At 36.3% G+C, this 12,331-nt stretch overlaps 1 protein-coding gene across 1 annotated transcript in view; it reads left to right on the top strand.

Moving 5' to 3' along the window:
* Nucleotides 1–12,331, top strand: part of IFNGR1 (interferon gamma receptor 1) — a 21,094-nt gene that overhangs the window by 1,225 nt on the left and 7,538 nt on the right. The window contains exons 2-6 of the mRNA XM_085313110.1: nucleotides 4,892–5,006; nucleotides 5,235–5,407; nucleotides 6,998–7,158; nucleotides 8,053–8,227; nucleotides 9,309–9,424. Coding sequence (XP_085169236.1) covers nucleotides 4,892–5,006; nucleotides 5,235–5,407; nucleotides 6,998–7,158; nucleotides 8,053–8,227; nucleotides 9,309–9,424 — 740 coding nt within the window. The remainder of the gene's footprint in view (nucleotides 1–4,891; nucleotides 5,007–5,234; nucleotides 5,408–6,997; nucleotides 7,159–8,052; nucleotides 8,228–9,308; nucleotides 9,425–12,331) is intronic.

Here is a 12,331-nt window from a genome sequence, read left to right as displayed (position 1 = left end):
TTTTTTTAAGTTCTCACTTTCAATTTGTACTTTTAATGCTTGGAGTTGTGTTCAATAGGCACGTGAAATTTGAAGGAATTCTGGTTCATTAAGTCTTTTGCCTTAGAAAGCTGTATCAGAGTCTGCATTGTGGACTCACTAAACTAAACTGTTACATGTATGACACCTTCAGTAAAATTCCATTTCTGTGATTAGTGGCAGCAAATGCCTCTGTATTTATACTAATGCCCGCAGCCCTATCAGAATGGGAGGAGGGTTTTTTGTTTGTTTGTTTTTACTTTGCACAGGATATAAACATCAGTTGGAAGGCTGTTTCATTTTTACTCCTGTGAAGTGTCCCCTTCTCTAGTTTATTGATTTAGTTGTTGTTGAATAACTCATTATTGAGGCAAAACAAATAGTTTAGACATCTGTGTGTGTGTGTGTGTGTGTATATGTATGTATGCGTTATGTATGTTGTGTGTGTGTGTATATATGTTTGACAGGATATTTCTATATATACTTTAAAAATAACTTTATTAAATATGTGGCTGCTCCAAAATTGTATTTCACAGATGTCTTCCATGTAGTGTTTTTCAGAAACATACATATAGTGAACAAGATAATCTTCAACCAGATAAAGAAATCTTCTCAATCTGCATGTTTCTGAACTTGCTGAGATTTGTGAGAGAACTTATGTACAATATGACATTGTTGACAAAGGCAAGTGAACATACAAAATGGGACTGGTTAGGTTTCTCATCTTGTATAATCAAAGCATACTTGCTTGTATGTTTTTGAAGCAGCACTGTACCATATATTGTCTGCAACTACTGTATTAGTTCTACGAGTTGTCTTCCATCCTTAATCTTTAGAATGTAGTTGTGACAGTGCAGCTAGATATGCTTGCTCCCATTACTTCAAAAAAACAAACAAACCCCCCTTATTTCTTAGCAGCCTGAAACAAAGTAGCAAATACTTGTAGTAAAACAGGTCTTTCAGTGGCATCTGCCTTTGAATCTCAAAGGATTTCCTCCTGCATGTATTTCCTTCCTGTCTGCTGTGTAACAGTCTGCTGAAGAAGCAAAAGTCTCGAGAGCTTTAATACTTTATTGAAACACATATTGAGAGGATAATTGATTTTTTATATATATTTATTTGTACACAACAATGMATGTCACATTTGCTGAGATCTTTGTACCCTATATGGGAAGATTAATTAAATGGTCTGAGCAGCTTATATATGAGCAAATACATTTCTCTCAGTAAGCAGCRTATGTTGCTTTAAAGTTGATCCTTTTGTCAGTTTGCTGAGATCAACGTTAAGTGGTTGCATTTCTACATCTGATCTTCTCTACTAAATGCTCAATTTCTAGTTTATTCAGTAATCTTGCTTGTGTTTGTTTTTACTCCTCCCTTTTTCCTACTTTAACTTTTCAGTTCTTTATCCTCAAAATCCAAGCATATTTAGTTTCCATAATCTTAAGACTGGTCTACCCACCTACCTTCTCCTTTTATTCACATATTCTCTGGACATAGGTATGCTGTCTGAAGTAGTTCTATATTGCACATCCCTAGGGTAATTTCTGTGCCTCTAGGCAAAACTGTTCTTCCTGAAGTCTCTGTTGCTTTTCTGTTAGCCAGTATTGCCATCTGATACAGCAAGGTGAATGGAGCTACCTGTGAGGAAGGAAATGATTGTATTTAAATTGGAAGCAAAACTGAACTTGTTGAATGTCCTGTATCATATATCATGTCTTGGTTTGCTGATCATTTTTTCATACTTTTCCCATGCTTAGCTTCTTGCTGTTTGAGTTTGCTCCTTGAGTGTTGCTGGTTCTGAGTTGATGAAATGTATTATAAATCGAGAGTTTTATATTTAAAGGTTACCGTTGTGTCACTAGCCACTATTACCTTTCCCTAGTTGTGCCTGCTGAACAACGTAGCAGAAGACTGTAGCATGCTTAAAAAGTTAATGTTTCATTATGATTTAATAGAACAGTGTTCAAAAAAGCCTGTTGTGGCATTTTAACTAGCAATACACGGAAGTAGTATCTATGAACATTAAATGTTAGTGCTCTGAAAATGTGTGCTCTGCAGCCTGTAGTCTTGATGCTGGAGTGCTGTGAAGTTGGGAGGAGGTGCCGCAAAGCTCTGTCTCTGCTATGGCACTAGGGTGGGGCCTGAACGGAGGAGAAATCCTTAGAAGGCAGATAGCCTGTGTAAGAGGCTGTGAGCTGGTCAACTAAGATTATTTATGTCAAAACAAGGTGGGGGAGATAATTAACTTGAAGAAAGGGATTTGTCTCATCAAGGCATTAAAAGTAGACTTTCCACGCATGGTCACAAGCTGATCCATTTTCGGGGCTTATCTTGATTTCTCAGCTCATGCTGAAAGGTGTCATGTAGGTCTGTCTTGAGGATCACAAGTGAGAGATCAGAGAAGGAGTAATTTGTGGGAGATGTAGCATTTGATTAGCTTGGTCATTGAGAGCAAAGTTGTAAGTAAGGATTGAACAACGACAATAAGTGTGTGCAGTTGTTCCTGTAAGTGATCAAGGCCAGCTTGCAGTGCCATTGTGCTATCGGATGTTGACATGTCAGTGGTGATATCACTGGTGGCTGGAAGGTGGTTCATTTGATACAATTCATGAGGAAAGTCATCTTTTCATGAAGAAGGCTTGTTTTCTGCAAGAGTTTTCTGCAATTAGGTTGACTAGATTTTTGTGGACCTGTGGAGAAGCAATTTGGTAAAATCTTTTGGATCCTAATTGGGCGCTCAGTATTCACATGTACTTCTAAACCTTATATTCCTTCTAAACTTATATTCCGCTGTCTTTTATCCCCAAGTGTAAAATGGGAAGAATGATCATTTCTCTTACAGAGGTGTTGGGAAAATACTTGCATAGATTTAAATAYATTTGCTAGCATAATTTAGCARTAAGTACCATAGAAGAGCTTAGATGGAATAGTACATCTTAGGAATCATGTTTGAATAGCATTTTGTAACTAAGTCAGGAAACTGCCTAATGATCTATAGCAGCAATAATATTGAAGACTGTTCACTAAGTAAACATAAGTCGGTCTATGTACAAAACAATRCAAAAATGTGGGTGCAGGAGGAGGTATGAAGGAGCAGAGAGCAAAATGATACRTAGTTACAACTACCTGACTTTTAGTTAGGTATTCACAAAGAAGCCAAGCAAAGCTTCTACTAGCAGCTCTAATAATCTCTGGGTTTTGATTTTTCCACTCTTTTGTCAAGTACAGTCTTATTTATATAATACAGTTTTATTTGTATAATAGTACACTACAGTAAATTTTGTAAGGCTTATTGCATCAATATTTACTCTTAAGGCACAATGTAGCATTTATGTGCTTTGACACCTCTTCTATCAACTCGACACATTTTTTTTTCTTGTGGTTGAGAATCTGATGGTTGTGTTCCTTTTTTTCCAATAACTGAAATACCACTTTTGCACGTATTAGAAAATTACTAAACCACAGCACTATTTGCAGTGATGTATATAGCGTGTATCAAGTCTTTGTGGTTAATAGCATATCTGAGCCTCTATAAATTACTTTGTCAGGTGTTACCTTTGTGGTCTTGTTCTCAAGACATGAAAATTGTTTACTTTCCCTCATTAATGTATCACAGAGCAACTTTGGAGCATTCACTTTATGGACAAGAAGCAGCCTAGAGCAGGTCAAATATGAGTTATCTTTCAGCATTTTGCAGAARCTATATTAAGAGAGTATTAAGGATGCCAAACCAGACATTGAGAAGCTAAGTGATAACTAAAATGGTTTAAGTGACCTTCACTTGTCACTGTCTTCTATATGCTATGGCATGCTTTAATAGTTATGGTACTGTGTTATTGTCCTTCCCCTGCAGCTGATCTCTCCCCCATCCCAGCTGGTGCTTAGCACAGACATATTTCCTGTTTGAGGAAAACATGAATGCTATTTTTATTCCTGTATTATTTACTGCCTCACCTCTGATGTTGTATACTAAATGTGTCTCAARTATTCTCCTGTATGTGGAACTACATGGTATTTTCACTGTTGGTTTTGTTTATGAATGTTAGTAGTTCATTATAACATTTTAATGACAATTTATTGTAATATTTTAAGAAATATCATAGGAGACTTAAAAATGTCATTGCTAGAAATTCATACCAAACCCAGGCTTTCCACAGCAGGACTATTGACATCTGGCAAGGCTGAGTCTGGAGACAGCAGGGCTTTCCTGAAGAATAGACCCTGGCTTCTGCAGCCTTCATCCCCTCTCTTCCTCTCCCCCCCCCACCCCCGATCAGGTTCCCAAAGAACAAGATAGATCTGCAGGAGTTGGCTACTCTGCTTCAGTAAACTCATATTATCTGTCCTGGTAGTAAATCAGTATAATACCAAAGTAGCCATGTAATCATCACAGCTGTTGAACCRGAGAGACTTAATGACTATTAAATAGCTCAGCTAGAAGAGCATTAGACTGAAGATCTAAAGGTCCCTGGTTCAAGCCTGGGCTTCAGCAAGGGGGGGTCCTTGTTGCTGCAACACTGTCTAACATGCTCTAGGTGACCCTGCTTGAGCAGGGGGGTTAGACTAGATGATCTCCAGCGGTCCCTCCCAACCTTACCGATTCTATGACTTGCTTTCAATAGGGTTACAGAGGTTCTGGGTTGCGTATAGGAAGAAGACTATCTCTGCRAGAGAAAAGAATAGAAAATTAGCCTGCAAGGCTCTGTTGTGTTCATACTCGTAGCAAATTGAGTCCTCTTTGGGAGAAGTATTTTGGATTTTTGTCTAATTTTTCCAGTCATTTCCAATATGTTACCRTCTCCAAATAATTCAAAAATGTATTTGGCTTTTCTCATGCTTGACTAAGTCAGATTTTTCTGTTTGTTTCTAGTACCTTTGCCAACACAAACTGTAATAACATCARAAAATTTCAAGACTCTCTTGCACTGGGATTACCCACCCATTTTTGAAACCCCTCGTTTCACGGTGGAAATCAAACCTTACAAGTAAGTTCTTATTCTTTCATTATTTCCTGTACTTCATATTTTCTAGAAGCATATAAAAGCAATCAGTCTATGATAAATGGTTTTATTTCTGTTTGGTGAAGTCATATAGTGATAAGTGAAGGTTGCCTACATGTAAATTAAGGCTAAATTTGTCAGATGTTTTGTCACAGGCAGTATATTGTGCAGTAAGTGGCAACTGTAGTAACTATTATTTGATCTGTTTTACAGCTTAGGTTTTTATAAGGCYGTCTCTGCTTGTGTGAACATCTCAGCTCATTTTTGTGATCTCTCAGGGGAAATACAAGACCTCTTTTCTTCCCATTGGCTTCGAGTTAAAGCTGTTGTTGACTCAGAACAGTCTGAGTATGCTGAGACAAGTGAGTTTGTTTTTCAAAAGCATGGTAAGTTCCATTATACTCTAAATCTTGTAATTTTCTCTCAGAATTTAAAAAATGAATAGAATTGCCTGTTTGTTTGTTTAGTACATTGTTGTGTCCCAGTTGGGAATATCATATGCTCAGAAGTCCAGGCTGGAATGARGTATGATTGTTCAGTACGAGTCTCTTAGTTCTACYTCTATAGGGATGTTTTTGCCKTCCCACTGTGGTWTTTGAATATTTTTCAAAACTTTCARAAGCAGGGGAGTTGTGTTAGTGATATACTCTGTGCATCTTTCCCATATTCTTGCCTTCTGGCAACTACTACTGGAAGCTCTGATCCCATAAAAGTTGTATTCAAGGGGTCAGTGAAGTGATGTCTTGGCACTACAGCCAAGTGATGTCTTGACACTATAACTGCACTCACTGACAGCTTCAGGTGTCTGTTGGTGTTACCTAGAAACTACAAAARTCCCCTGTGTCTGGTTAAGTAACAGTTACTCCTTCTTCATTTAAATGCTTTTGGCTGCAAATAATAGGAATAGTACTTTTATTTTACATAAATACTGTAAAATTTGTGTGTCCAGACTTCAAGCCAACCTTTCCAAAACTGTGGTGCAAGCCCCAGGAGTATTTGGGGAGCACGAAGTAAGATGTCACACAAGAGAAGGGAAGGCCTAGGAGATTTCTTTAGTACTTGCTACATTCTCAAGTTATGACCTTCAGGCAGGATATTGCCCCTGAGCTTGTTTCTTCTCAAACATAGCTTGGGCTGTGCTTTAGAGAGAGATGGATTTCTGCATTGCTAGAGTTGTAGGAATAGAGAGTKTCTCCTTGTTTGCTGTACAATTCCCTGTTTCTTCCTTGCTCTTCCCTCACCTAGTACTCTCATGACTTCAATGGTCAGTTTCAATGGTCAGAATCAATGGTCAGTTTAAACCATTTGCCAAAGGGAGAGAAGTCATGGAAATAATGCTAAGTTCCACAGTTTGCAGAAAATTGGCAGTGATGCATGGAAGAAAGACCCAAAGTAATGTTTCCATCGAACAAGAGACAAMTATGTTCAGTCAGATCATTAGAGAGCAAAAATTCATGTAGGCTATTGCCACAGAAAATCAGACTTCCTAACTRCTATTGTTCGAGTCACTACTTGTTTAGATTTTCAAATAACCTTTTTTTGGTGGTGTATTGTTTTCAGCTGAACATAGTTTATGGTTAGGATTTAGTCAGAAGTATTTTGTGTTCTGTTCTTATTTATCCATAAATGTTTAAGTGGTCTGTTTTTTTTTTTTCTCCTAACTGTTATCAGTGAGCTGAATTGTGTGGCCTTGTATAGGTAGGAAAGCTGAGGTTTTTTTAACATTAAAATTCTCTTTTGGCCATCTCTGTTGCTTCTGTTTCAGAAACGAATTCATGCTTGTGTCTATCTGCCTTTATTACTTCTCAGTACTACAGCTGTACAATATTAACAGCATTAAAATAAACATGTAATTCTTCTCAAATCTCTAATGCATTTTTGGATGTTAACTGTAAATAGAAAATTTTATTAGATTTCTATATCTCGATACTATATCAAAAGCTTTCACCTAATAGAARAAGTACAATGTGTTTCAGGAAAAATAGGACCACCTGAATTGCATCTCTCAAGGCACGGTGAGAAAATCACTGTTGACATTTACCATCCTCCATTTCCATCTGTGGAGCTTTATCCTTGGATCAGAGGAATTTATTCAGAGCTCATATATACAGTGACTTTTTGGGACAGTAAAAATCAGGTAAGTTTCAAAGTGAAAACTTCAAAGTAAAATATTTGTGTTTTAAATACATAAGCAGGGAGTCCACTCTTTAATACTAGATTTTTTTTTTTTAATCTTCCTTAGCAAATAAAGGTAACAGTTATCAGAAAAACAGCTGAATGTAACATAAGACTACTGATGCAAAGTGAAACCCTAAAATTTCAAATGGATCTAGTGATGAGAAACATGACATGCAGATCTAGATGTTAGTTGTTCAAATGTATGTCTAATAATAAAGATTATTATATGAGCTGTATACAAAAGTTAAGATTACTTCTATTTTCTACAAAAAGGTTAATTCTTTGAAAGAACTCCATATAGCAGCACTCATAGGAACCAAGCTGCATAGATTACATGCTCTTTTTTCTGCACTCCTGCTAAAGCATTGGTAACTTTATTTGTGCCCTTTTCACTACTCTGTGTGGACCTTTTGTATCAGAAGATTAATTTTAAAGATACTGATACCGCTTCATTTGTTTAGCAATCATGGAGAGTGAACTTGAGAAAACTCATAGCAGATATGTTTGTTTATAGAGTTAACTTTTCGTATGCATCCAGGTACCATTTTTATGGAATTAGGAATTKAATTTAGTGAACTTGGAATGTAAATAAAGACTATCAACAGAGCCTATTTTGGATGCATCTGAAAATTTTAGCTGTAGGCATCATAGTTTGATCAAATATAACTCCTTAAGGTAGCAAGTAAAACTGTTTTCTTTTTGGAAATCACTGATAGACGAGGTTCATAGCTTTAGCAAGGTGCATAGATGTAGAACCACATATCAAATAGTGTTGTTATGTTTTGGAAGGGCTGTAATTTTTTATTTTGTTGCATTTAGTCAAATGATACAATAGAGCTTTCTTTTTTTATAGAGTAAAGAGGAATTCATTGCGGACGATTGTAATATGCGAAAATGTAGCCTAAACATCCCAGTTCCTTCTGAAGATTCCACTTACTGTGTTTCGGCGAAGGGAAGTTTGTATGATGATCTAATATTTGGCGCCAAGTCGGAAGGCTGCATTCATGTTCCTCTTGAGCAGACTTTGAGTAAGAGGATTCTAAAAATTTAGTAAGAATGTAACTGAAGAGCTGTCATACAAAGTCTGACCAGAGATTCATTTTAGCTAAGTATTCTGACTCTGGTATAGCCGTGCACTGACTTGACTGATACTTGGAAAGTATCAGAAAAGTGAAAACAGTCATTCTTTCCAAATGCACTCTCCCAGTTCTAAAGATTTCTAAAGATAATACGTTATTTTCAAGTGATCCTGTTTTTCTTTTTTTTGGGGGGGGGAGGGGAGGGGCGGTCCTGCTTCATTGGTATTCTAGAATTTGTTTTGACTGTACATGATCATCAGTATAATTAACAAATGAGAAACAGATCATTCGGTGAGTTGCACAGTTTTCAGAAGCGCAACATCCATCTTGTAACAGATTGCTTTTTGCTGAATTGTATCTCCAAAGAAAATGCATGTAGGCCTTCATGAGTTTGAAGTAACAATAAACGTGGTAAAAAAATTAAGGTATCATCATCTTTTTTTCTTAAGAGAATGAAGTCAGCTAGTGAGCCAACTTTGTATCTTTTACRGATTTTTTTAGTGTCATTTAATATGGACCAAAAGTTCAGTAGAGAAAAGGGMTAAAATTGGTAAAAGCAGTCATGTGTCCTTTCTTTATGCAGAGGAAAAGCAATATGCTTGGGGAATTAGCTGTTCTATGTTTTGAAAGACTTCATAGTTTTATTGGACATAGATTACGTGTGTGGTAATTCTTATGTCAATTAAAATATCATCACATGAAAAAAGTAAAAAAAACAAACAAACAAACAAACAAAAAACAATAACAACAAAAAAACCTTATCCATGCTGATCATCTCTAAGGAATGAAAAAGTATTTATAAAATTTCTTTATCTCTATAAAAACACTGCTGTGTTCATAATTTATAAAACAATRTATAAAAATAATGACACAAAATTTTCAAGTTATTGAATGAGAAAGGGGATACATTGGTACATTCACGTATTGCAGCTAAGAGTTCTAAGCTATTTTAGTTTATAAAGTTATTCTGAATGATACAGCAGTGGTTTATTTTCCAAACTTCTTGACAAATTTTTCTCTAACTTCCTAGGCACACAAAATATTATAATTGTGGTTGGTGTTATCCTGAGCTTTAGTCTAATTTTGACTGTATGTTGTGGCTTCAGGAAACTAAGGAAGAAGAATATAAAGCTGCCTAAGTCTTTGGTAAGTTCAAACTTCTCTATCAGATTTTTACTCTCCGGTTAGCTAAGTTTTATAACTGTAACAGCTTTGTCTCTCTCTCTCTCTCCCTCTCTCTCTCTCTCTTTTTTTTTTTTTTTTTTTTAAGTATGATCTCATAGAGGTTTAGATTTTATATCTGTTTAAGATTTTCACAGACTCTGAAACCAGGTGCTCTGTATTTATTTTAGGACTAGACTTCAGTCTCTTTTTAACTGAAGCAACATTACTTGATCCATTTTGAAAACTTAGTTCCTAAAAACTGAGTGTGTGTGCACATGCATACATTTGTATTCATTCTAATGATAGGGACATTCGTGAGATGTCTTCATTTTATGGTAATATTGTGATCATTTAATGTTATTACAGCAATGTGTGGACTARGAAAAAAGCAGTAGTAGTGGTGTAGAGAGAAGGAAGAAGCATTCGAGGAAATCTGCCCTCACACAGGGCAGTTGCAGGGAAAAGGAGTCAGCAGCTGCTCAGCTTTGTCTGCAGGGAACTTTTAGTCTTCTACACCAGACCAGAGCAGAGCATTGGACAAGTACTGTTATATTATATTTCTAGTGTCTTATTAGTCACAAATAAACAATCAGCAGCAAGTTTCAAGAACTGTCATATGGGGCAGCAGTCATCCTTAACTGGTAATCATATCAAGTTTTAYCTTCTTACTAGATACAGAAAGCTTCATATGATTTCTAGAGAGACTGGGCAGTGATCTTCAATTCCATATCSTTCAACTTCCAGACCCTTAAAATGACTCCATTTTGGTGCGGGGGTAGCTCAACACTCAAGGTTCCTCTGGAGCCAGCTTTCTTTTGAAATAGAATATTAGGAGGTGAGATTGCTTTGAACAAATGGAGATATCCAAAGTAGTGATGCTATGTCTCTTTACTAACTAGGTAACAGCTTGCTATAGAGTTGATGGAGCACATATGTGATTCATCTCATTTTGAAATGAATATCTAAATCTGATTAGGCAAAGCACCCTCTAAAATGCCTGTTCCTCTCCATGGACTGTGACAAGCCTTGGAACAAGCTCAGAGGCAGCCATGCATGCTGTAGACTTAGAAAATCAGATGAGATAAATTTATCAGAGAGAATCTACAACTAGACCCAGATATCATGCRCACGTACCTGCAGGAAAAGTGAGACATTGATTTCTTTAAGCTTCTTGTTCACACCAAAGTGTAGTAATCTGAATACATAATGATATATTCTACCTGTACATGCAATTTTCATGAAGACAATTTGTTACAGTAAAAAATACTTTCATCCAGAATGACTCTAAGCTATGCCCGGTAAATGCCTTGTTGCTCTGGTTTTTCAAAACTATTGTGATACCATGGCTAAGGGATTAGGAAAAAGAACATCACACAAGTAGAATGTGTGTTTCATGCCTTGTAAGGAACTGTATGAGACTTAGAAYTGTTTGTAAAGTTCCTTACCTTCTGTCCATTTCCACTGAATTCTCTGATCTAAATTGTAAAGCTTGCAAAGATAGTTTCAGTGCAGGTTATATGAATAACATGAGAATTATCTCTTCAGACGTCTTAGACCTGTACTTTATCACTGTACTTTAAATCTGCACTAAACGTATCTTTCCATACAGGTCATGACTATTGTGCTTTATGTGAGCTTGTCTGAAAATGAAGCATCTATAGAGTCTTCCTGTATGTTACCAGGCAAGGCAAGGTGTTCCACTTTAGGAGAGCTGCCTTCCAGAGGTCTGCTTCCTAACAGCTTTAAGTAGACACTAAAAGATATTAAAAGATTAAATCATTTGAATGACTTTCAGCAAGTTGAAGTTCTCCGTCATCAGGGAAAAAAAAAAAACCCATCATCATGCAGCTGCCTTGCTGTTCATATAGTCAAAGAAAAGAAAAAAAAATCCATTGCAATTTAGATCTCAAAYATTTACATTGTCTTCTGTAAGCTTTTTAGGACTCCAAGAAATAACATGTAAATGTGACTAACAGTATGGATGCTTTCTTAAGAGTTTCTTAGTTTAATTGTGTTCATAATACTATTCATAGTAGGAGGGACCCTATTAGGAATATGAATCTTGTGAAATGGAGCACACTGTTTACAAGACTTCATCATGCTAGTTGTCTTCTACTGGGTCATAGGTATATGATGTTATCAGCAGTCCCACTGTAATTAAAGAGCTRTTCATTATTTTTCAGATATCTCACTAAAAGTATTTCAAGATGTTTCTCCTCCCACCCACCATCTTCAGTAATTCCAGTTTGTCCTGTGCATAATATCCAGATTTTGGTGTTAAGGTTTATGATATGAGTTTATCCACTTTAAAAGGAACCTTTCCTTAGTTCAGGAATAAGCCTTGGGCATATCAGTCTCAGMTGGTTTAAACTTATGCTTAAATCAACATTTCTGCCATCTACTGATGCTTTTTTCCAAGCCTGGCAGAGATGACAAGGTTGCGTTCTCTTATGTATATGCAGAGCACCTAGAAATACTGATGAAACACTCAAGAATTTTCTCTTTGACTCTGACTTTTTGGTCATTATGCTTTTGCAACATAATTTTTTAATTTGGAGAAACTGGTTCTGCCATTTGTGTGACTAATTGTCCCTGTAATTTTATTAACTGGTAACTGCCACAATTTTCTGACAACAGATAAGTTGCTTTATTAGCTTTTGTGAAATAATTTTTCCCTGTGTTGACGTTTATAGGGCAGCAAAAGGGTCCTCTATTTTGTATATTTACCCAGCATCAATTTATGAAAACATGCAAAGACCATGTAGATTTTGTCAAAGCCCTAATGAGACTTGAAATGGACTTCCCAAACTCTCCTCCAGGGAACGTGCTCCTGAAAATTACTAAGAGTGTTTAGGTGGACAAACCCTCAGAAAATAAAATTAAGACAAA

This window comes from Rhea americana, unplaced genomic scaffold (genome assembly GCF_003343005.1).
Source record: "Rhea americana isolate MKP2758 unplaced genomic scaffold, rheAme1 scaffold_377, whole genome shotgun sequence".
In the NCBI taxonomy this organism is placed as follows: Eukaryota; Metazoa; Chordata; class Aves; order Rheiformes; family Rheidae; genus Rhea; species Rhea americana.
The sequence above is the reverse complement of the archived record's forward strand: the minus strand, read 5'-3'. Positions and strand labels throughout refer to the sequence as shown.